The sequence below is a fragment of the Leptonychotes weddellii genome, chromosome 2, assembly GCF_054177405.1.
Source record: "Leptonychotes weddellii isolate Sample4059 chromosome 2, ASM5417740v2, whole genome shotgun sequence".
Classification (NCBI taxonomy): Eukaryota; Metazoa; Chordata; class Mammalia; order Carnivora; family Phocidae; genus Leptonychotes; species Leptonychotes weddellii.
In genome coordinates this window covers 124,346,912-124,369,740 of record NC_138370.1, presented here as the reverse complement: position 1 = coordinate 124,369,740, position 22,829 = coordinate 124,346,912, and the positions used below count along the sequence as shown (strand labels likewise).

Below are 22,829 nucleotides of genomic sequence, written 5' to 3'. Positions count from 1 at the left end.
ATGAATTATTAACCTTGGTAATGCCTGGCACAGGGTAGGTACTCAACACAATAGCAGCAATAAAAGAGTTGAAGTAAAAAAGGATTCAAATTCTTCTGGTAAAACAGTAGATGATCATTCTCCTAAGTGGATATTTCTACATTTATGCTATGATTTGATCCCTGTGTAAAATATGGCTATGAAATAAGGTACAAAAGATAAATATACATACACATACCACATTCCTACAGTGTGGTTATATGTATGTACTTAGTGAGGCAGAACAATGTGTTGGCCTTTCCACACTCTGTTTCTCTCCAGCGTTTTTAAAAGACATTTGAAGTGAATGCACCTCAGTTGATGAAGAGAAATATGACATCTCGTATGGTTCTTTGTATTCTCAGGACAGTTCTGCTGGTGACTCAGCATACTGTGTATGTCTGACAGGGTTACTGAGTCAGTGGGTTGGTTAAGTGATTCAGTGATACAAACACAGTAGATAAAATCAGATCTTGAATGGTGCTAACAACCAAGGAGATTATAAATTACATCTCTAATTTTAGAAAAACAAAGTTAATAAAGTTTTTAAAGTTTTAATCAACATTCAGAGTAAAAACTATAAGGATCTGGGACATTTTTTCATTGTATCTTCATGGTCAAGAAGAAAAACAGAATCCTGAGTATGCATACTATACAGAGAGCATTTTCTAAGTCCAAAATGAGACGACATCTACCATGTTGAAGGGGCGGCTGGGTGGCTCAGTTGGTTATGCATCTGGCTCTTGATTTCAGCTCAGGTCATGATATCAGGGTCATGAGATCAAGCCCCGAGTTGGCTCTGCACACAACTCGGAGTCTACTTAAGATTCTTTCCGTCTCCCTCTGCCCCACCCCCACTGCTTGTGCAGGCACGCAAGAGCGTTCCCTCTCTCTTTCTCGTTCTCTCTCAAAATAAAAGAAAAAAGAAAAAAATAACATGCAGTTGAAAAAAATATTAGGGAATGGAATGATGTTTATTATTGTGGGCTTGTGACTGACCGAGACAAAAACTAAAACAGGTGATGTTTGACATTAGCATTCTCGTCCATCTATTTTTGTTGACTCCTTTTCCATTTTTTTCATTGTTGTATTGCCCTCCTATAAACCAATATTTTTGTACTGCCTTGACATTCCCCAAATAGAAGATAACTTTTAAATATAATTTCCTTTCCAAATGTGTTTGCTTTCAAAGCAGATGTGCAAGGAGAGAAATTACTTAACTCAAATACTCTAAACTCAAGTGCTTCAAACTGGGTCTTCTAGAAAGCAGAACCTGAAAGGTCCCTATGAAGAGATTATCACTTTATTTGGGAGGTACAAGTTCTGGGGTCACAAGAATGAGGAAGAAAAAAAGAAATGAAGCAAAGAAGAAGACAAAGCAATGCAATGTGTGTGCCCATCACACAGATGCAGCTCCAAAGTGCACCACAAAGCGACACCAAACTTTGTTCAGACCACATGTTCACTCATACATAAGCTATACAAAGCATTTTAAAAACCAAAAAAAACTTTATCTTGAAGTAGTTCATGGAAGAGAGAATGAAGGAGAAATATGTCTGCCCCAATCACTTTCATCACCCATTTCCTGGACAAAATTCCATGTAATGGGTACTAATGGCCTCAATCTCTGGCCCTTTGCTGAATGAGAGGCCAGAACTCATGCCCTGGACATGGTGTTATCCAAGCCCAAAACAAGGGGCAACCCAGTATGGGTAGGGAGCTAAATAGTGACAAAGGAAGTGGTCAAAGGGGTCTTCAGAGGGGCATATTTTTGTGCCCTGGTCCAATGAGCATTTGAGGCATCAAGACATCTCATGGACAGCCATGTTCTAAGATAAAGAGGGACTTTTCCAAGGTCTCTCAAATCACATCACCTGGAAAACTGCCTATACTATCAAACTCAAAGACAGGCTTCTGGGTTTTCAGGGCTAGGAAGGGATAGAGACAGGACAGAAAAAAATAAGGGAGTCTTCATAGTTTATGTTCGTTCAAAATCGGGAAAGTAATATATGAACTCTTTCCTCTTCCCATGTAAAATTTTATCCCAAAAGGTAGAAACAGTATCTGGGTGTTTAAGAAAGGCTAAGAATGATGGATAACACTTTTTTTAACTTATAAAAGTACTCCACAATCTTATATTTTTAAAGCCCAGAGAGGGAAGTAATTTAACCACCTGTCATACATAAGCTAACTCATATATCTGAAAACTGTCAACACTACAATAATGCCTTTGCCAGTAAATCAACCTCTTTTTTTTTTCTCACCATGACCATTATTAAATCTGTGACAACAATGACTAAATTGAATGGAAAGCCCATAATAACCTAGAGCTAGTTTCTTAGAAATCATCGGTTGTCAAAACTTGACTTTTTGATTCCCATTCCTTTATGATAAGACCATTCCAGACAGTCAGACATTATAATACTTTAAATGGAAAGCTCTGGGCTCACTGAATTTCCATAATAGTTCATAGAGAGGAGGAGAAAGGAACCAAGCAAAAGAACAATTTGTTATCAGGAAGGATTATCCGATTGCAAAATGAGGAGAAAATGTGGAGTTGGCCTCTGGATTTAGTGATAACACAGTCTCTGAACCATGAGGAAACCGTCATCAAACTTTAATAATGGTAAGGGAAAGAACATAGAATTTAAGAGTAGATGCTTACCCAACCTGAAAAAGCCCCAGAATTTAGGCTCTTAAAATGAGCTAGGGAAAGCCAATCCAACTTAACATTAATCCATTATTATCTTTATCAACAAAACTATTTGCAGAGACCAAAAGTAAAAAGAAAGATGAGGCAGTATATTTTAAGTGTCAGGTATATAGAAAATAGATTCTATTGGAGTCCCAAAAAAGAGCAATGTGTTGAGCTGGAGAATCCATAAGGAAAAGTTTCACAGAGGTTGGAAAAAACTGGATCAAAGGCAATGACATAGAAATGAGCCTAGTGTGTTTGGAAGATACTGAGTAAAGCTGTCCAGCTGGAGTGAACAATTATACAGAGTATTAAGAACAAGGGCCTTCTTGTTGTGTGTGGTGTGACTGTGAAATAATTCAATTGATTTTCCTGTGTTACCTATGAAAATAAGACACATTGAGACATGGTCACACCACATATTTCCAGTTGAAATTCTGCAATGTCTGTTCAGCACATCCGAAAGACAGAGTTCCAATAAAGATTCTGACTAGTCTAGAAAACCAGTTAAGAAGTATTTAACAGTGGTGAATACTGTTGAATAGAAATTACTAAGAGAGAACAGGATGCATTTCCTTTGTCATGCTTCTGCAAAAGCAAATGTGAAGTGTAGCTTATTATTCTTAGGTGTAGTTTCGCCTCGCATCTAAATCACACATTCAATCACTCATCTTATCCTCCATTTCAGGAAAATTGTCACGTATCTAAAAGTGATTAGAGAATTTTCTCATAGAAGTTTTCTATCAAAGAATGACAATGTGGAAAATGTGTCTCCTGAAATAATCAATAATCACATTTGAAACTTTTGTTAATATCATGTATCAATTATAGTTATGCCAGGGTTTTTTCCAATTCATAATTGAATCGCCATGATAAGTTATTATCCTAATAAATGGTAAAATATAAGGCCAAACCTGAGCCTGGGGCATGGGATTGGTACTAAATTCCAAGATATCCTATTATCACATCATATGAGGAATATGTCATATCCACATGATATCATTAGTGATGTTAACCTTGATATCTCATTCATGAGAAGACAAGGTCACTGAATACAGTTTAAGAAGGAAAAAGCTCACCACTGGTTCACAAGGTTTCAAATGTCCTGCCTCTTCTTTTCTTCCCAGAGAAGTCAGCTGACAGTGTCTTAATTTGAAACCCCGTCTTCCAAACTCCAAAGCATTCCCAAATGGCAGTAACATCATGCTGTGTTTGTAGAGACACAAGAACCCTTGGTGGTCATTGGGCACACCTCCTACCTAACTCAAGAATCCCTTACACAACTTCCATAAGTGCCACCAGACCATAAACATGTCCAGGCATGGGAAGCTCACCACATCCCAAGCCACTGATTCCATTTTTTTCAAAATTAAGGTGAGAGCTGCCTTCCTGGAATTTTAGTTTTAATCCAATCTGTGCCCTCTGAACTACACAGAGGAAACCTTTGTTGAGACAACTTTTCAATGATTTGAAGTTGGCTCTCGTAAACCAAAATTTTCTCTTTTCTAGCCACCACTCCAACTTTTATCCTCTCAGTTGTCTCTGTGTGTGTGTGTGTGTGTGTGTGTCTTCTTCAGTTACTACCAATGTCTTGTCTCTGGCTTTTTAAGAACACCAGTGATTTCCTCATAGCTCACCCACCAGTGACCTCTTCCTGAACCTCAGCCTCCTCCCTCTGCAGTATTTGATATGGTTGCCTTTCCCAAGTCTTCCATCCAAAATCCACCCCCATTCTCAGCTTCCTGACTTGTCCTTCCCTCTTCACTCAACTCTGCCAGCTCTTTTTCCAACTCCCACACCACATATATGGTCGCCACCAACACTCTACTCCCAGCTTTCTTTTTTTTTTCAAATGTTTTTATTGTGGTAAAACACACATGACACAAAATTTCCTATCTTAACCATCTTTAAATGCTCTGTTCAGTAGTATTAAGCATATTGATACCGTTGTACAACCATCTCCACCATCCATCTCTAGAACTCTTCATCTTGCAAAACTGAAATGCTATACCCACTAAACAGTAACCCCCCACCCTGTCCTCTCCTAGCCCCTGGCAAACACCATTCTACTTTCTATCCCTATGATTTTGCCTTGGTGTTCTTTTTCATAATGCCATTCCATGTCACAAAACACCCATGGTCTCAGCATTTAAATAAATATTTACTTAGAAATTATCACTAGGCACTGTGGTGGAGTCTAAAATTACAATCAGCTAAATGATTACTTTCTATTTTCAGCCCTATTTTCTAACCAGGTGATTGTCCAAACTGGCTAGTCATTAGGACCTCTTGTAGGATCTTTTTTGTACTAACCTTTTTATTTTGTAATAATTTTAGATTTATAAAACAGTTGCAAAATACAGAGCATTCCTGTATCCTCCTTACCCACTTTTCTTTCCTCTAATGTCACCATCTTACGTTACCGTGGCACAGTTACCAAAACGAAGAACCAGCTTTGGTACATTACTAAATGTACCAATTGAGTTTAGTTGACTAAACTCAAGACTTCATTCTAACTCCACCAATTTTCCATTAATGTGCTTTCTCGGTCAGGATTTCTAGTCTCCGCTGGTCTGTGATGGGTTCTCAGTCTTTCCTTGTTGGTTGTTTTTTTTTTTTTTTTTATGATTTCATTGACAAATTTGATGTGTACTAGTCAGGTATTTTGTAGAATGCCCTTCAATTTTGGGTTTGTCTGATATTTTTATAATGATTGGACTGGGGTTATGGGTTTTAGGAGCAAATTCTACAGAAGAGACGTGTTCCCCTCATCACATTACATGAGGGATTCATAACATCCACATGACATCATTGGTGATATTGAACTTGGCCACTTAGTGAAGGTAGTGTGTGCCAGACTTTTGCACTGTAAAGTTACCATTTTCTTTTTCCTGTTCATGCTCTATTCTTTGGAAACTAGCCTACACTCAAAAGGACCTCCTACATGGGATAGTATCTACATATATTATTTGCAATTACTCTGTAAGGAAAATTTGTTTTTTCTCCTGGAAGGTCTTTAAAAATTTAGATTCATGGGAACATCTCAATCAGACTTTAGTAGGTCTGGGGAGAGGCCTGATAATTTGTACTTTTTACATTTCTTGGGAGAGCAATCAGATTTGGGGTCCACTGCTCTAATTTGAAGTCAACTTCCATATTTCCAAATGCTCATAAGACATTTGAATGTCTCAAAAGCATTTTGCATTCTCACCAAAAGAAAAAAAGCAGCTTTCTTTCGTATACGGCACCATAAATTCTTTTTCTCTCTCAGGTTAGCAGTCTTGGAGACAGCTTTCATTCCTCTTTCCCCTTTCTTACCTACACATGACTTGTCATTATATCCCATAAAATCTTACTGAGAAGCATTTATTGGATTTATGTCTTTCCCTCCATTGCCTGGTCCAGACTTTCTAGGCTACTTCCTAGCCTAGAACAGCTGCTTTCTCTTTACTTGCTCTATTCGTCCCTCTTCATCTGATCCATTCTGCACATAAAAACTAATCTTAAAACCACTGTATTCCCTGAGGCGCCTGGGGGGCTCAGTCGATTAAGCGTCGGACTCTTGATTTTGGCTCAATCAAGAGTGTGAGATCGAGCGAGCCCCCTGTCAGGTTCTGTGCTGGTTGTGGAGCCTGCTTAAGATTCTCTCTCCTTCTCCCTCTGCCCTTCCTCCCTTCCACCCCCTACTCTCTCTAAAAAAGCAAAAGAAAACAAAACAAGTCACTGCATTCCCTGTATTAATCCCCTATTGAAAATATTACAATAGCTACTCATTATCCATTATTATTACACTCCCAAGAAGGAGGCCCTCTGACATGAGTTAGGGACAAAACGACGTCTTTAGTGTTAGAGAATGGAGCTGTCATAGAAGAGGGGTGGCGGGGTGGGGGGAGTCAGTGAGAAGAATAAAGTTCATTAAATTCGTTTCCTTCTGTTTTTCTCTGTGGTCGAGAGTTAATTCTCTTGAATTGGTCCTCTTGGATTAGTCTCTTTCTCCAAATGCAATTGCTACTCTAAGATGGGCCTGGAGCTACCTCGTGATTATGAGCCACCCCCAGCCTTAGAAAGCCTAGCAGTACATGGTTAGGAGCCACAAAGCAAACCACTCAGGTCAGCCTGTAATTTTAACTTAAGCAAGGTGAGGCCAGCTCTTCACCAAGCTACAGGGCACGCAGTAAAATGGAATCTGGATATTTCCCCAGTATTCAAACAAGTTCCACAGGTAGGAGACCACATAACATTTTAAAATAAAGTCTTAACCTATAACTAAATGCCTGAATTTGTCTAAATTACAAAATGTCCTGGCTCTAATTCCTAGGAAATCCTGTGAAGATGGCACTGCATCAAGAATTCAGGATCCTGACTAATGTTCTCATTCTGGAAACCAGGTCCTTACCCAGTCAATATTTCCCTCGATACCACACAAAATTAACTCTTTGTTCTAGGCATGTGGGCCTGCTCACTCTCTGCTGCACACACAAGGAAAAGGTCATTATTAATTTGTCCACCTTCTAATTTTTCCCCCATTGTTTCCTCTACCACCCTCATGGGAAAACTAACTCAAGTCCCTATTTCCTTGATGATTTTTTTTCCCAATCACTCCAGCCCATAACAAATTCTCCTTCTGAGGTCATATTTAGTTTTTACTAGTAATTTAAACTGTTAGGTATTCAACTACTATACAATGTTCCATTCCTGATAAACATTTTTGCCCAATATAACACAAACTCTTTTTGGAAAGACAATGACATACTTAGACAATTCTCCTTAATGCTAAGCACAGTATTAGACACACTTTATAATAGTATTAGACACACTTTAAAATAGCAAACAATTTAGATATACCTTCCTTATTATTACATGTTTTAGAAATAAAGACTACTTTCTAACAGCCCACTCCCAACACTATGCCATGGGAAAGAGAGTCTTGTGTTTGGATAAGTTCATGTTTTGCTGGTGGTGGCAGTCAATACCTAAATTTCATGAGCAAATCTCATTCTATCAGGTCAGCCTACTCAGTAAAACCAGGCACAGCTACCATCTAAGTGAACAACTGCCTAAAATAAGTCATTTTTTGCAAATTCAGAGACATTAAAGATGGAATATAAAGAGTTACTGGGAAACATGAAGATTCTTTGTTTTTTATTATGGAAGCTAGTGTGTGTGTGTGTGTGTGCGTGCGCACGCGTGCACAAAGTTTACATCTTGATCTTTGTGACTGACTATGAGAAGCGACTGGTCTAGGAGGACTCCTGTGCTATGTGCATTCAGATTCGTTTATTGAACAAATGTTTATTGAGCACTTACTATGTACAAGCACTGTCCTAGGCCCTGGGAATATAGCTGTAAATAAATCAGACGAAAATCTCGGCCATCATGGAGCTTACATTCTAATGGAACTATTAAAAGCACTATTGAAAGCATGGTTATGATGGAGCAGATTTCTAGTTTTTTCCCTTTGCTTCCAGTGGTGAATATTAAAGCAATTTCCTTTGATCAAAGCAAAAACACCAACACTCCAACTGGCATAAGGAATGAAATCATTCTGTTTCTTCTTTTTAGTCAATACCTATGAAATAATTTTAAATTATCTACATATTCACAAAGGTGAAAATATTAATAATACATTGAACATTTCGTAGCCAATTATCCTGCTAAAATCTTTTCCTGAATTATCTCATTTTATCCTCAAAACAATCCTATATCCCTAGATGATAGGCATTATTATTGATACCATTCTGTCGATGAGACAGTGCAGCACAAGGAGATTAAATAACTTTCTCAATGTTACAAGACAATAGTATGGAACAACAACATTTGTGCACAGCTGTCTACTCTTTATAATCTGGAAAAAACATTATTTTGTCATAAGAAAACTCTCTAAAAACAATTTCTGTTCATTTTTCCATTTTTCTGATTTTTTTGTTTTGTTTTTTTTTAAAGATTTTATTTATTTATTTGAGAGAGAGAGAATGAGAGACAGAGAGCATGAGAGGGAGGAGGGTCAGAGGGAGAAGCAGGCTCCCCGCTGAGCAGGGAGCCCGATGCGGGACTCGATCCCGGGACTCCAGGATCATGACCTGAGCCGAAGGCAGTCGCTTAACCAACTGAGCCACCCAGGCGCCCAATTTTTCTGATTTTTAGAAACAAATTTTGACAGTGTGCCATCATTCATTTTTCTGTAATGACAGATTTATTTTTTTAATTAAGATAATTATTTGTTTAATTTGAATAAGTGAGATAACCCCATTTTGATGAGATTGCCTAAAATATTAAAATTATCTCCTAAATATTTTATTTTTCTCTGCTAGTGTAGGCTGACTTTTGTGTCTGGTCCAACCTTAAGATGCTGGGTTTGGGTGTCAATGCCAGGCAAGTGCTGTAGAGCTTTTCACTGCATAAAACTAGGATCAAAATTGGCAGATGAATAAGATTCTATAGAGACATTTTTAGAAAGCAGATATGCATTTTGCTTTTGCAGGATTATTTTTTACATTTGTTCCTTTCTAACAAAACCAGTCAAATAGAACTCCTTTGATAATTTTTAGCCATTTCCTTTTTCATAACTAGTGGGAGCAGGAATTTGAGAAATAAAGGCAAAATAAAGTTTTTCTCAATTGATAGACCCTGGTTACATTAAGGAAGTACCCAGAATCAAAATATCCACAATTTTCAAAATATACTGATCATAATTAATGATTTCTTCTGTGCTTTCTTGTTACCTATTATAATAGCTCATGTTTATCCAGAACTTACTATGTTCCAGGCACATTTTAAGTGCTTTGTGCTGTAATTAATCTAGTCTATATAATAGCCTTGGTTATATTACTATTGGCTTTTATAGATGAAGAAACTGAGGCCGAGGGGTTTAAACGATTTGCTCAAGATCAAGGAGTTAGTAAGTCATAGCACCAGGGGGGTCATGCCTAGATATAGCCTAGCTCAGAGTCTACACTCTTGACCACAGCATCATACCGCCTCAGGATATGCTCTTTTTAGCCATTCTCAGTCATAGGCCTGTGGGTCCTCTCAGGACCATCATCCCACCAACTGTTCACTATTGGCTGGGATGGCCTGTGCCTAGGATATAAGTAGGCAGGTTTCCTGGCTGGGATAAAGAGCCAGGAATCCAAGAGCCTGAGGCATATCCAGAGCTGGGGATGCCACAAATGCACAGGTCAGCATCAAGGAAAGCAAAGCTGGTAGGAACAGCTAGTATGAACGTCAATGTTTTTTTGATAAGTCAGAAGAACCGGGTCCCTCTTCAATGCAATGATATGTCATTGCACTGCACTTCGGTGACCCATCTCCTCTTGTCTACCTCATTCAGCAACATGTATTTATCTACTACGATCCAGGCTCTGTTACCCCATCTTCAGAGTTCATGCTCATAAAGCCAGAAGCTTAGACAAGTTACTTAATGCCTTTGTGTTTCATATTCTCCTATATAAATGGGAATGATAATGATGTGTAGCTTGTGTGTTAGATGGATTGTGTCATATGGATACAATGAGTTATTAGGTTCTTAGAACAGTGCCTGGCATGCATACGACATAACTGCTCTCTTATTATTTTGGGTGTGAAGATCAAATGAGATAATGATATGAAAATGATTTTCCAACTGTAAAGGTCCCCCAAATGTAAGGGATTATGTGGACATTCCACAGCAAAAGTCAAGCAGGCATCTGCTTGTGTCATCAGCAACATGTGCGTCAGTCACCCTAGGAGATGGGACCAGTCAAATGTCAGAAACTCAGAATGACATCTCAGTGGGAAGGTGGTCATGAAGAAGTCAAGTCTGCATCTCCTAAAGTGCCTCATTCAGCCTCTATGACAATTTCTTGACCTTTGTACTAGGCTTCCAGGAATAAGAGGCAGAGGCAAGCTGTCCTATTTTTCTCTGGAAAGACCTGGACCATGTGACTCACCCCTAGGCAGGGGGCATGGGTCTGTGCATCACATGCTTCAGTCTAACCATCAAGAAATCCAGACCATTGATTGCTATGAGATATTGACATATAATGTTAGAGTTAGGGATTCCTCAACACTAACAAGTCAGACCACAGTCAGCCTCCACAGCCGATCTGTCTCAACTTCTATAGGATCCACCACAGGTTTTTATTCCATTTAATACTGAATAGAAACCATGAACATAGCAACTTGGTTACTCCCAGCTAATGAAACGTGTGTATTAGAAAAAGTTATAATCATCAATAAGGAGGGCATACGATGTAATGAGCACTGGGTATTATATAAGACTGATGAATCACTGACTTCTACCTCTGAAACTAATAATATATGTTAATTAATTGTATTTAAATACAAAAATAAAAATTAAAAAGAAAAGAAAGAAGAATGGCTGAAAAAAAAAGAAAAAGTTATAACCAAACAAGACAGCAAATTACCTCACACCTCATAGAATTCAAATGGCATTTTTTTTTTTTTAAAGATTTTATTTATTTATTTGACAGAGAGAGACAAAGCGAGAGAAGGAACACAAGCAGGGGGAGTGGGAGAGGGAGAAGCAGGCTTTCCGCAGAGCAGGGAGCCTGACGTGGGGCTCGATCCCAGGACCCTGAGATCATGACCTGAGCCGAAGGCAGACGTGTAATGACAGAGCCACCCAGGCGCCCCTCAAATGGCATTTTTTAACGACCCATTAGAGAATGCCCTGAATCCAATACCTTCCTGCCACCATTTAAACACTTATTTTAAAAGCCCCTATTCTGACTGATTGCTTCTGACATCGAAGCAAACACTGAGAGACAAAGAGTAGTCTGAATCTCCCATACAGAATGTAAGAAACAGAAGTAATTAAACTACTTGCAAAACAAAAGTCCTTTGGTGAAAGGTTCTCTAGCATTGCTGGAAGCAAGTTCCAAGTAAAAAAAGGATGAAGAAGCAGGTATCTCTACATCTCTGAATTGTGTGCATGTTTTGCCAACAAGAAGTAGAACTGTTTTCTTTACTGAATCTGCTGTTTTTTTAATGACTGGACATTGTCACAAACTTGCATTCATTCAGTTAGTTAACTAATATGTTTTGGGCTCCTACTATGTGCCAGGCACTCTTTATGCATCCCCCACCCTAAAAGTAAATAAGTAAATAAGTAAATAAATTAAAAAGTACGTAAGTAAATAAATGAATGAATGAAGCTATGACTTTGCAGTGGAGGAAATGTTATATTAATAACTCATCCTGTTATACTATCAACTCAAGCACTTTTAAATAAAAAAGGCTGAACACAAACATTGTTATACTTCAGTGATACTTTTGGTCACCATTTTGGAACCAGTGCCTCTACTCTCCAGGTCAGGTAAATAACATACTACATATCCTCTAAAAAAAAAAAAAAATGTAAAGAATGAGTAAAAGTACTTCGTGGCTATTGGAATTGACCTTGCTGATAATCAAAGTAGGTTATCGCCTAAGTGATCTGAATTAAGATTAAATACCCCCTCTCTCTCCAACCATCTAAAAAATACCCTATCATTTCTTTAAATTTTAACAATTAAAGATTCATTTAAGCTATTGGGAGTCCTTCCTCAACATACAAATCTGCCTGGGAAAGCTAGCTGTTATTAGCATTACCAAGCATACCCATTTTAATCAGTTGCTTTCCTCTTACAGTTTACTTTGGTGCTCTCCTAACCCTGACCTCCCCCTCCCCAAGATTCTTTGTGGATCTAGGGGTCTGTCATGGTAATTTTGGAAGGGTATCAGGATCATGGTCTACGCCTAACTGCATGCAGTCTGGGTTCTGGCTTGTCTGGACCCTCCTGGGAAGATGCTAATCCTAATGGAGAGTTTATAAGCATGGTCCATGGTTCAGAGAGGTGATTCAAGGTACAGCGTGATGCCTGTCCCTCTGACTGTCCCCCGACTGTCTTCCTCATTACATTCGTGTCTATGTCTTGGCATGAGCTGACTACAATAAAAGGGTGAGAAAAAACAAGATGAGGTTCTTGCACTGGTCTCTCTGAGGACTTGAGGAGCACCCGGGTATTGGGGTGAGCGGTGTCTGCAGAGACCCTGGGACAGACAGACATAGGGACTCTCTGTCCTCAGGGCCTTTGACTTCAGCACAGACATGGGCCGACCAAAGCATCAGCAGGGGCACCTTCAGTTGGACATAACAAAGCATGCTTGCAAGTGGTGGGATCTTCCAGAATTATTTGGGAATTTCCACACAGCAACTGAGAATGGAGCAATAACAAAAATCAATTTGTAACAGCTGTTTATGTGCAAAACCTGGGATTGTGAAGAGGAAAAAACCACTCCTAATGCTCTTCTAAGCCAGAAGTATAACTGAAGAGGCGAAGCCTAAAATCTTGCAGCATTTGGGGTTTCAGTTACTTCATTTGTACAATGGGAATTTTACTTGCGGCCACCTACCTGCTTGGTAACTTGGAAGCTAGATACACAGCATGAGCACACTCATATTCTCAGGCAGAACTTAAACCCACTCACAAATATTAATGTTTTATTTATTTATTTTTTAAGATTTTATTTATTTGACAGAGAGAGCACAAGCAGAGGGAGACAGAGGGAGAAGCAGGCTCCCTGCTGAGCAAGGAGCCCGATGTGGGACTCGATCCCAGGACCCTGGGATCATGACCCGGGCCGAAGGCAGCCGCTTAACCAACTGAGCCACCCAGGCGTCCCCAAATATTAATGTTTTAGATTTTAATGAGGTGGGGAACATATTTTTAGTCTTAAAATTCACTCATTTTTTAAAAGGTAGCACTTTTTTACCTTTTTCACTGGTTATGATTTCAGTTTTAGTTTTTATACAGCAACTGGATGAGAGGGAGAAATCAAAAAACAGAATCAAAAAAAGATAATCTGATTTCTTTGAGATGAAAAAAGATACTTTAAGCAAAGTTATTGCCTTTTTTTAAGATTTATTTACTTTTTTTTAAAGATTTTATTTATTCATTAGAGAGAGAGAGCATGAGCAGGGGGAGATGCAGAGGGAGAGGGAGAAGCAGACTCCCCACTGAGCAGGGAGCCGAATGCGGGGCTCGATGCAGGGCTCGATCCCAGGACCCTGGAATCATGACCTGAGCCAAAGGCAGACGCTTAACAGACTGAGCCACCCAGGTGCCCCTAAAGAGAGAGAGAGAGAGAACAGGCAAGTGTGCAGGAGCTGGGGGAGGGGCAGAAGGAGAGAGAATCACAAGCAGACTCCCTGCTGAGCCTGGAACCAGAGGCAGGGCTTGATCCCACAACCATGAGATCATGACCTGAGCTGAAATCAAGAGTTGGATGCCTAATCGGCTGAGCCACCCAGGGGCCCCAAAGTCATTGCCTCTTTACCATATTTCTCAAAGAAATCAGCACCTACGGTTTTCTCTGTTATGATCAAGTTTGCATGAAACAAAGAGCCCATCACAAAGTAAATGAAAGGTACATAGTGTTGTACAAAAATTTCTGTTAAACTTCCCAGTGGAAATGTTAGTTAAAGATGAGTACAATGTCAGGTTGCTAAGAATCTCAGGCTCATCTAAAGCAGCTCCTTCATTTTACAAAGGAGAAAAACAATGTCCAGAATCTTGTCATTTATGGACATCTGAGAGTCATGGAATGGTAGAGCGGGAACTAAGTCTCCTGTGTGCCCCATGCCTGTTCTCAAGGCACTCCCCCCATCCCTCCCCCATCACACACACACACACACACACACATTAGTGCATCACACAGTACATTGCTCACATTTTCTTCAAAAAGTAAACAACATTTAACATGTGATCTAAATTAGGAATGGGACTGAAAAGTCAAGCGTGTGTGAGAGAAATCAAACCACTTTATGGGAACACTGATGCCAACAAATTACATCCTTTGGAATTTTGCATGCAGTGGAGCTTTTAGGGGATCTGGAGACTGAATTCAGTTCCCTAAGCCAAACATTCAACAGGACAGTTGCACAATCAGGTTACCTTGAATGTAACAACAGCACTGGATTAGAGTTTTGTTTTGTCTTTTCATTTCTGTCTCATGACAAGTTTTGAGAAAAAAAATAATAAAGCACTACGTGATAGTAAAGGGGAAAGAATGTCTATCAACCTGGAATAATCACTTCTACCATGACACTTCTGCTGTGGCACAACGCCCTAATCTAGGCCTTAATTAGTTCTTAGTACCTGGGTTATACCTGAGACAATCAGGTCTTCTGGCCCCCAGCTCTGTCCCCTCGCCCCACACTTCACCCTCTATCATTGGCCTCTCCTGCCTATTTCAAATCCTATCCAGGCACCCAGACACCCACTCATGTCCTTCATGCAGCTTTTCCCACTGCTCCATCCCTCCCTGGTGAGCTAGCCCTTCTCTGGTTTTATGGATGTTTCTCTTATTGTTTCATATTGGTTAGTCTTGCATTCCCAAATTCAGAATAACATCTTTTTTTAAAAAAAAAAAAGATTTTATTTATTTGAGAGAGAGAGAACACAAGTGGAAGGGAGAGGCAGAAGCAGACTCATCGCTGAGCAGGGAGCCCGACACAGGGCTCCATCCCAGGACCCCCGAGATCATGACCTGAGCCAAAGGCAGATGCTTAACCGACTGAGCCACCCAGGCGCCCCTCAGCATAACATCTTTCAGGCAGAACTCATGTCTCAGAATCTCTTGGGCCCTCTTCCCACCCCTTTCCCCATATACTCTAACATCTTGCTGACTATAGCAGATTTTCAGTCAATACTTTGTTGGAAAATCCAGACAAGGGGGAGGAAGAAAACGCCTGCTTCATCCAAACAATGCTGCCCAAAGCATCAGCACTGTTTCTGGACCTAACTCTCTCTGCCCATTGCTCTTCCTCAGACTCCACATGATGCCCCAGCTACATTGTCACTCACTTCTTCCTCTGCTGGGTTTCTTAAATCAGCCCCTTCTCGCTAACCATGACCCTAAGTCAGATCCACTCACTTCCAGCCAAGGTCATGACACATTTTTTTAGCCACCTCTCCTACTCCAAGGACCATAGCCAAATGAAAGTGTCCATGTAGATTCTGACTCTTTCCCCACCACGTGAGAGATCCAGCCTTTCCCAGGCTTGAAGGCAGAAGTGATGTCTTGGAGACACTGAAGCTGTGGAGACTCCTCTCCCCCCACTTTAGCGCCTCAAGCCCAGGTGTCCCTACCCCTGAGTCCAGCTAAGACTACAAAATATTGCTGCCCCTTCCCTCTACCTCCCTCAAAATGACCATGGTGCAGAGGGGATGTCTTGATGTAGCAGGATTTTCCCACCTACATGCCTTCCTTGGTCCCTTCCCACATCCAGCTGCAAGAACTTTCCCCAGCACCTGCGTTCCAGAACTCTCTGCCAAGGCTGCCTCCCAAGGAAGTGAGGGGAACCTCTAGCGGATCCAGGCATCCTGCTCCTCCAGTCCCACCACTCTTCCCTCAGGGCAGAACCGCACCCAGTGCTCCTGAACTGAACAGCCCAAGTTTACTTTTTGTCAATGAAGAAAAGTCTTCCCTCCCCCATTTCATCTTAAAATAGGGAATAATAGGTTCCAAGTAAAACATCTCTGCATTGCTTAGATAGTGCCCTCAGTAAAACATGCCATTTCCCTTTCCCTATCAGCAGCCGGGGCCTAAGGTCTCAGAAGTTGTCTTCTCGGGCGCCTGGATGGCTCAGTCGTTAAGTGTCTGCCTTCGGCTCAGGTCATGATCTCAGGGTCCTGGGATCGAGTCCCGCAGCGGGCTCCCTGCTCCTTGGGAGCCTGCTTCTCCCTCTGCCTCTCTCTCTCTCATGAATAAATAAATAAAATCTTAAAAAAAAAAAAAAAAAGAAGTTGTCTTCTCTCCTCCTCCAGCCCCTCCCCACTGCCCTGACAAGGGCCAGGGGTCTTAATCCACTCCTGGCCCTCCAGGAGTCGTCCCCGTCTCTCGCACACACCCAAGGCGCACACACACCCCACAAATTGCTCTCCACCGTGCCCGGCCCTCCCAGGCCCCATCTTAAGCCAGGGCGTTCCCTCCCTTCTGCCTCCCCGGAGCTGTCCTCCGTCCAGTGTCCCCTGCTCCTTCCTCGGTGGGCTCCGCTCCCACGCCCCTCACTCGCCGGCACCTGCGCCAGCAGCGGGGCCGCGGGATCCCTTCGGCCCTCGGGCAGCCCCAGCAGGTGCAGCCCTAGGTGCCAAGCGCCGAAACCTTAACCTCGAGCTCGCCCGGGGGTCAGAGCGCTCCGCCTGGGCCCTGACAGCCCCCAGAGCGCCCGGGGGGTCCAGATGCCCGCGCGGATCAGGGTTCGCCCTCCCTGCCACTCCACCGCAGACTTTCCTCCTGGGGCTCCAATGCCAGGCGCGCCACTTACCCAGGGCGAGGGCCAGGAGCAGTGGCAGGGAGCCGGCGCCGCTGCCCGGGGCGGCCCGGTCCATCAACCCCACGCTGAGGGGCCGGGCAGCCCCTGGACGAGTCTCCCGCCTCCTCCTGCGCCCCTTCCCGGGCCACGGGCGCCCGAGGGCGGGCCTGGAAACTACTCTCTCGGGCCAGCAGGAAATGAAACTACTTCTCAGGCTGGCACCCGGGCCCCTGGGCAGGCAACACCCCGGGCGGGCGGGCGGCAGGCTCCGAGAGTGTGGCTGGGAGGAGGGAGCCTCCTATTTATCCTCGCTCTTTCTGCACACACCCCAGCAGCGAGGCGCGGGACTCGGTGGTGGTAACCTCCACGCTGTTCCCACCCAAATTGCCCCACACCCACACCCACACTCGAGGACGTATTCGGGCTGCCCTCGGGCCAGCTCACCCACTCCCCCTGCTGGGTCGCACCTGACTCTCGGTTTCCCTCCCCTTTAGGGAGTAAGACAGGTAGGTGAGGAGCGGAGGGAATGCCCGCGGAGGGGTGGCTCAGGTGCTGGGCCTGCGGGCAGTGCTTGGAGAAGCGGGCTCTAAGCTCCTCTAAGCTCCTGCAACGCACGGAGGGAGCATCAGAGCCCCACGCGTGCCCTGATGTCTAGCTTCCCTTATTTCAACCAACTGTTGATGTCCCCGAGGGACCAGAGCCAACATACAGTGTGGTTAACCTTAGGCATTTGACAATTTACAAGCCTTTCCGTTACATATATAATTTGTTGAGTATCTGGGAGTTTGGCTCACCAAGAGCTACGTTAGAAATTTCGTTTTCTTATGTATCCATTTACTCCTTGATTCACTGCATTCTCCTTTATTTCAAAAATTCATGTACTGCATTGGATCTATAAAAATAAGGAGAATGCTTTTTGCCTGTGGCTTGCCAAGCACTCATTTCTACTTCATCACACCTCCTCTTTATGGAGAGGTGGGACCCCAGGGTTTTGCACCAAGCATTTTCTGGAACACAAAGGCACCCCCACAGCTTTCAAAGACAAGAAGCAACATCCAATGTTACCTTATGTGATTAATATGTTTGCCTCCAAAATAACTAAAGGGTACAGCTGTTTTCATGCTGATCTATATTCCTCTTGCAAGATCACTATGTAATCATGCCGCCCCCCCCCCCGCCAGTACAGAGTTGTATTTCTACAGTATCCAAAAGTCCAATAAACATTCATTAGTTATGAAATGCAGTTCAGATGTCTGTCCTTTCCTCCCCATTGTTTAAATTAAGCAAATTATTATGCACTCTTCTTCCACAAACGACATTTCATTTCAAAACTAATTCATATTATTTTAGTGTCCCAGGCAACTGATATATCCAGGGGAATAAAAATCAGCTGTTAATTTTCAGAATCCCATTCTAGCCCCCACATGACAGCTCATAAAGCAGTGATACGATACAGTAGGTAGGCATGGGGTTTAGAGGAATCTAAGGTTGGGGGATAGAAGGTTACTGCATCCCAAATAAAAAGGGCAGGTGTGGAGAAGGCAAGGGATTTGGCATCATCTCCCCCCACCCCCCCACCCCCCGTCCTTTACTTTTCTGATATTCTCTCCTCCCTCCAGGGCCCTATGTTAAGACATCTTTTGCTCTTAGATGGTACCCTATCAAGGAATTGCCTTGCTATCCACAGAACATCACTATTTTATTTTCCTTTTCCATAGATACTAATAAAAAATAAAGCACATCTAAGCAAAAAAAAAAAAAAAAAAAAAAGCTAAATGTTTGTCAAGTATTGTCAAGTGCCCGGACTTGATGTAAGTATTCATCATTCATGCCATTCAAATGGTAAATTAACTTTTTCAGGCCACTAGAGTATGAACAAGTGTAATTTAATACAGAGATAAATTAATAGCCTTCCCTAAGGGCTTTATTTAATGCCAGAAATAAAATAAGTACTCTGGAGAATATGACTTGCAAATTTCCTGGCACTGGAAGTCCGATCTCTTCAAGGTCAAGCCACTTTCCTTCTCCTTCCTTCCTTCCTTCCTTCCTTCCTTTCTGCCTACCCCTGATTCCTTTTTTCCTTTCTTCTTCCTCCTCCTCTTCCCCATCTTTCTCTCTCTCTCTCTCAATTCGTTCTCTCATGGAGGAAGGTAAATCTGTGATACAACTACAAACTTTGGGAGAGTTTGACCTTCCTATGGCCTCATTCGGGGAACTGGGGTGTGTCTCAATGCTTTAGATTTTAAGCTGAGCTGTTACTAAGAAAAGAGTGGGTCAAAACTGCACCAAAGTCACAAGGTAGGACTGGTATCCCCACTCTCCCTGGCCAAGGAAATGCTTGATGGTGTCTTGCCTGTGCCAGGTTTAGGCAGGTAAAACCAGCCCTCCCAAATCTGATATGAGGCTTGAGTGGATTCCTTTGGAAGGCCTTCACACGGGCAGCCTCCAGCTGTAACACTCCTCCCTGCCTCTGGACGGGACAATATAAGCTTGTGGTTATTTGTGGGACACAACACATAAACAGACACACATATGGTGGTAGAAAGGAAAATTTTGGAATGTATTGATTCTAGGTCCACCCGTATTCTCCAAAAGATCGCCTTAAGGCAGTATAGGAAGACTTCCTAGTGGTCATTAACATTAACATTAACATTATTTAATTCCATAAGAGTGAGTGAATGAACAGAAATATGAAGGGTGAAAAACTCTTTAAAACATAATATTTTGGAATAATGATAAACATTTTGCATTGTAGATTATTAAAAATTATTAGTATAATATATGTAGAGAGCTTTCAAATACTCCACTGGAAATCACTGAACTAGTCTCTAAGGAAAACCAGTGAAAAATCACCATCCAAAACCTGTATCCAGGTGATTTCGTTTTACAATCTGGTTTTTCTGGGAGGAGGAGATGCCTGGGGCTTTTTCCTTATCTATTTTACTGTACATTCTTCTTCAGTCTTTCAGGGATCTTTTTTTAAAATTAAGTTTGTTATTTTAGTTCCAGTATAGATAACATACAGTGTTATATTAGTTTCAGGCATACAGTAATGTGATTCAACCCTTCCATACATCACCCTGTGCTCATCATGATAAGTGTACTCTTTAAACCCTATCACCCATTTCATCCATCCCCCCACCCACCTTTCCGAAGGATCCTTTTTTTTTTAAATATATATGCCTCAATCTGTTTGACTTGCCATATTTTTTAAATGGCAGCTTAATACAAATCCAATAAATCTAAGATATAATCTTCTCCATGATACTATACCTATTAGTTTTAGCTCATCATTGTGATCTTTTCCTTTACCCATATTCATATAGACACCAAAAAAGATAACTTCTGATTTAAAAAAAAAAAAAATCTGGGCTTTTGTGCTGGCCCTGGTGTAGGCTAAGTAGGGAAACACCTAAGTGGCAAGGCCCTAGATATCCCAACCCAATAAACCTGCCATCGTGGTCTCATCCCCTTCTACATGGTCCCAGACACTCCTCTGAGTAAGATAACAGAGGTGGAATATTACGTACAACTGCTTTTGGAGTTTGTTCATTCTGTTCAAATTGGAGCTGTGTCACCGAATGCCTGGGTCACAAATGACTCACCTTTCTGAGCCCAGTGTCCTCATTGATAAAATGATGGTAATAATTTGCAGTTTTCATATTCTCAATGATATATAACTCTAAGGCAAAGATCTTGCATATTAGAAATTATTCAGGGGGCACATGGGTAACTCAGTCATTAAGTGTCGACCTTCAGCTCAGGTCATGATCCCAGGGTCCTGGGATCGAGCCCCTCATTGGGGTCCCTGCTCCACAGGAAGCCTGCTTCTCCCTCTCCCACCACCCCGCCCGCTTGTGTTCCCTCTCTCCCTGTGTCTCTCTCTGTCAAATAAATAAATAAAATCTTTAAAGAAAAAAAAAGAAATTATTCAGTGCATTACAGTTGTCATATTACTATTAAAACCTATTTATAGGTACATAGAAAGTAAGAACTCGCTTCCTTCACTAGCCTTCTCTTACTAAGAGTTGTGGTGGAGGGAAGGAAAGAGCACCCAGCAAAGCCCTGATGGGAAAGAAACACTGAGCCTAAAATTCCATGGATTTGGGCATTATCTGCCTCTTCATACTCCCTTAGACCCTTCTGACCTTCTTCTCTCTCCTTTTCATCCCTCCTCTCTCTTTTAACTATCTTTAAAGACCAAGATGACATATAACCCAGGGTGTGATAATTTATTAAACAGTAAACAGAAAGTACTATGTTTTGAAGGTCTAAATAAATGAGCTATATAGTTTTCCAAAGTCCAAAGAAATAAATTAATCTTTTAAGTCAAAGAAATTAATGTTCAATGAGCTTATAACAAAGTAAGTTGACTATAAATCCTCCAGGCTTTAGTTGCTCATTCCCTCTCCTTCCTCCAACCTCTTAGGAAAGAAAAAGTAGAGAGTAAGAAGTCAGAAGCAGCAAAACTGGGAAGGAGAGGAGACTTAAGTTTGAAATAATTCTTTAAAAAGATCTTTCATGGAAGCAGAATGGTATTTTCAAGGGGTGGATTAGTAAGGAAGGTGATATCCTTGTACCATGAACATTTCTCACCTTTCTTTTGTTTTAAGGTAGAAACATCAGTGTATTTGTCATTAATCTCAGTATAATTTAGTGACTCTTATGATTCCCACAAACAGTTCAGTTATGTCCTAACCTCATAATGCTTGGAGTTCAAGTTTTTTTCGGAGATAACCATGTGTGTTCTTTTAATGGTAGCTTTAAATTGCTTTTATGTTTCTCATAATATAATTTTTTCCTGAAATGTTTCTTTAGCCCTGTAATATATACCTACCAACTTTTTGTAAATGTAGCATTTTTAAAACATTAAAACTGGGGGCGTGTGGGTGGCTGTCAGCTATGCATCTCACTTCCGCTCAGGTCATGATCTCAAGGTCCTGGGATGGAGCCCCATGTCCGGCTCTGTGCTCAGTGGGGAGCCTGCTTCTCCCTCTCCCTCTGCCCCTCCCCACCTCATAGTCTCCCTGTCTCTCTTTCTCGAAAAAATAATCTTGAAAAAAAAAATAAAATGTTAAAACGTTTACATGTGAACGTGTAAAATGTTCACAGGTGACTTAGCAGGAAATATATCATGCCTGCAGAATATTCTACTGCTTTTGTCTTCCATTCCTGGTGTACTGAAAGTGTTTATTGTCTCTACTAATGACTACCAGAGGCCTTTCGTAATTTTGTCTTCAGCATTACCACCCAATGATGGTCCACACAGATGGTTACTTTTGAGACTCAAAGAATTATAATCCACCAATGCAAAGAAAACGAAGTGAACATCTCACTTTAAATTTACTGTGTGTAGATTTTGTGCCCTGGGGGAAGAGAAGGATGGATTTTGGTGGACCTACGGTCTCTGCCATAGCTGGCAAATGAAAGGGGAAAGAACACAGGCGTGAATACACATATGCAGGATAATCGCATTGATTTATTGTTTTGTAAGACATTATCTACCACCAGAGAAAATGCAACTCTCGCTAACCTTGGTTCTAGGCTGCAATTTTCATCAGATAATGTGGATGAAAACGCTTTGACAACTACAGAGTTAGGCACAAGCGTGAAGTGCTGTGATTATTGCTCGTTTTAGCTTCGTGCACTGAAAAAAATGCATATTGAAAATGTAAACATTTACCCCTAACAATCGTAATGAATTTAGATTTTATCAGTCCTAAGCCGCATAATTTTTTGATGCTTTCCCATTTTTGCCATCGGGCTGGGTCTGTGTTGCTGCCGGGCAGCAGTTACAGGGAAGTTGCCATGGTTTGT

General features: G+C 41.5%; 1 protein-coding gene across 1 annotated transcript in view; it reads right to left on the bottom strand.

The window, feature by feature from the left end:
- BTC (betacellulin) overlaps positions 1-17,496 on the bottom strand; it is a 43,107-nt gene extending 25,611 nt beyond the window's left edge. Inside the window, exon 1 of the mRNA XM_031024264.2 lies at positions 17,025-17,496. Coding sequence (XP_030880124.1) covers positions 17,025-17,088 — 64 coding nt within the window. The 5' untranslated portion in view covers positions 17,089-17,496. The remainder of the gene's footprint in view (positions 1-17,024) is intronic.
- Between the last annotated feature and the right edge of the window lie 5,333 nt (positions 17,497-22,829).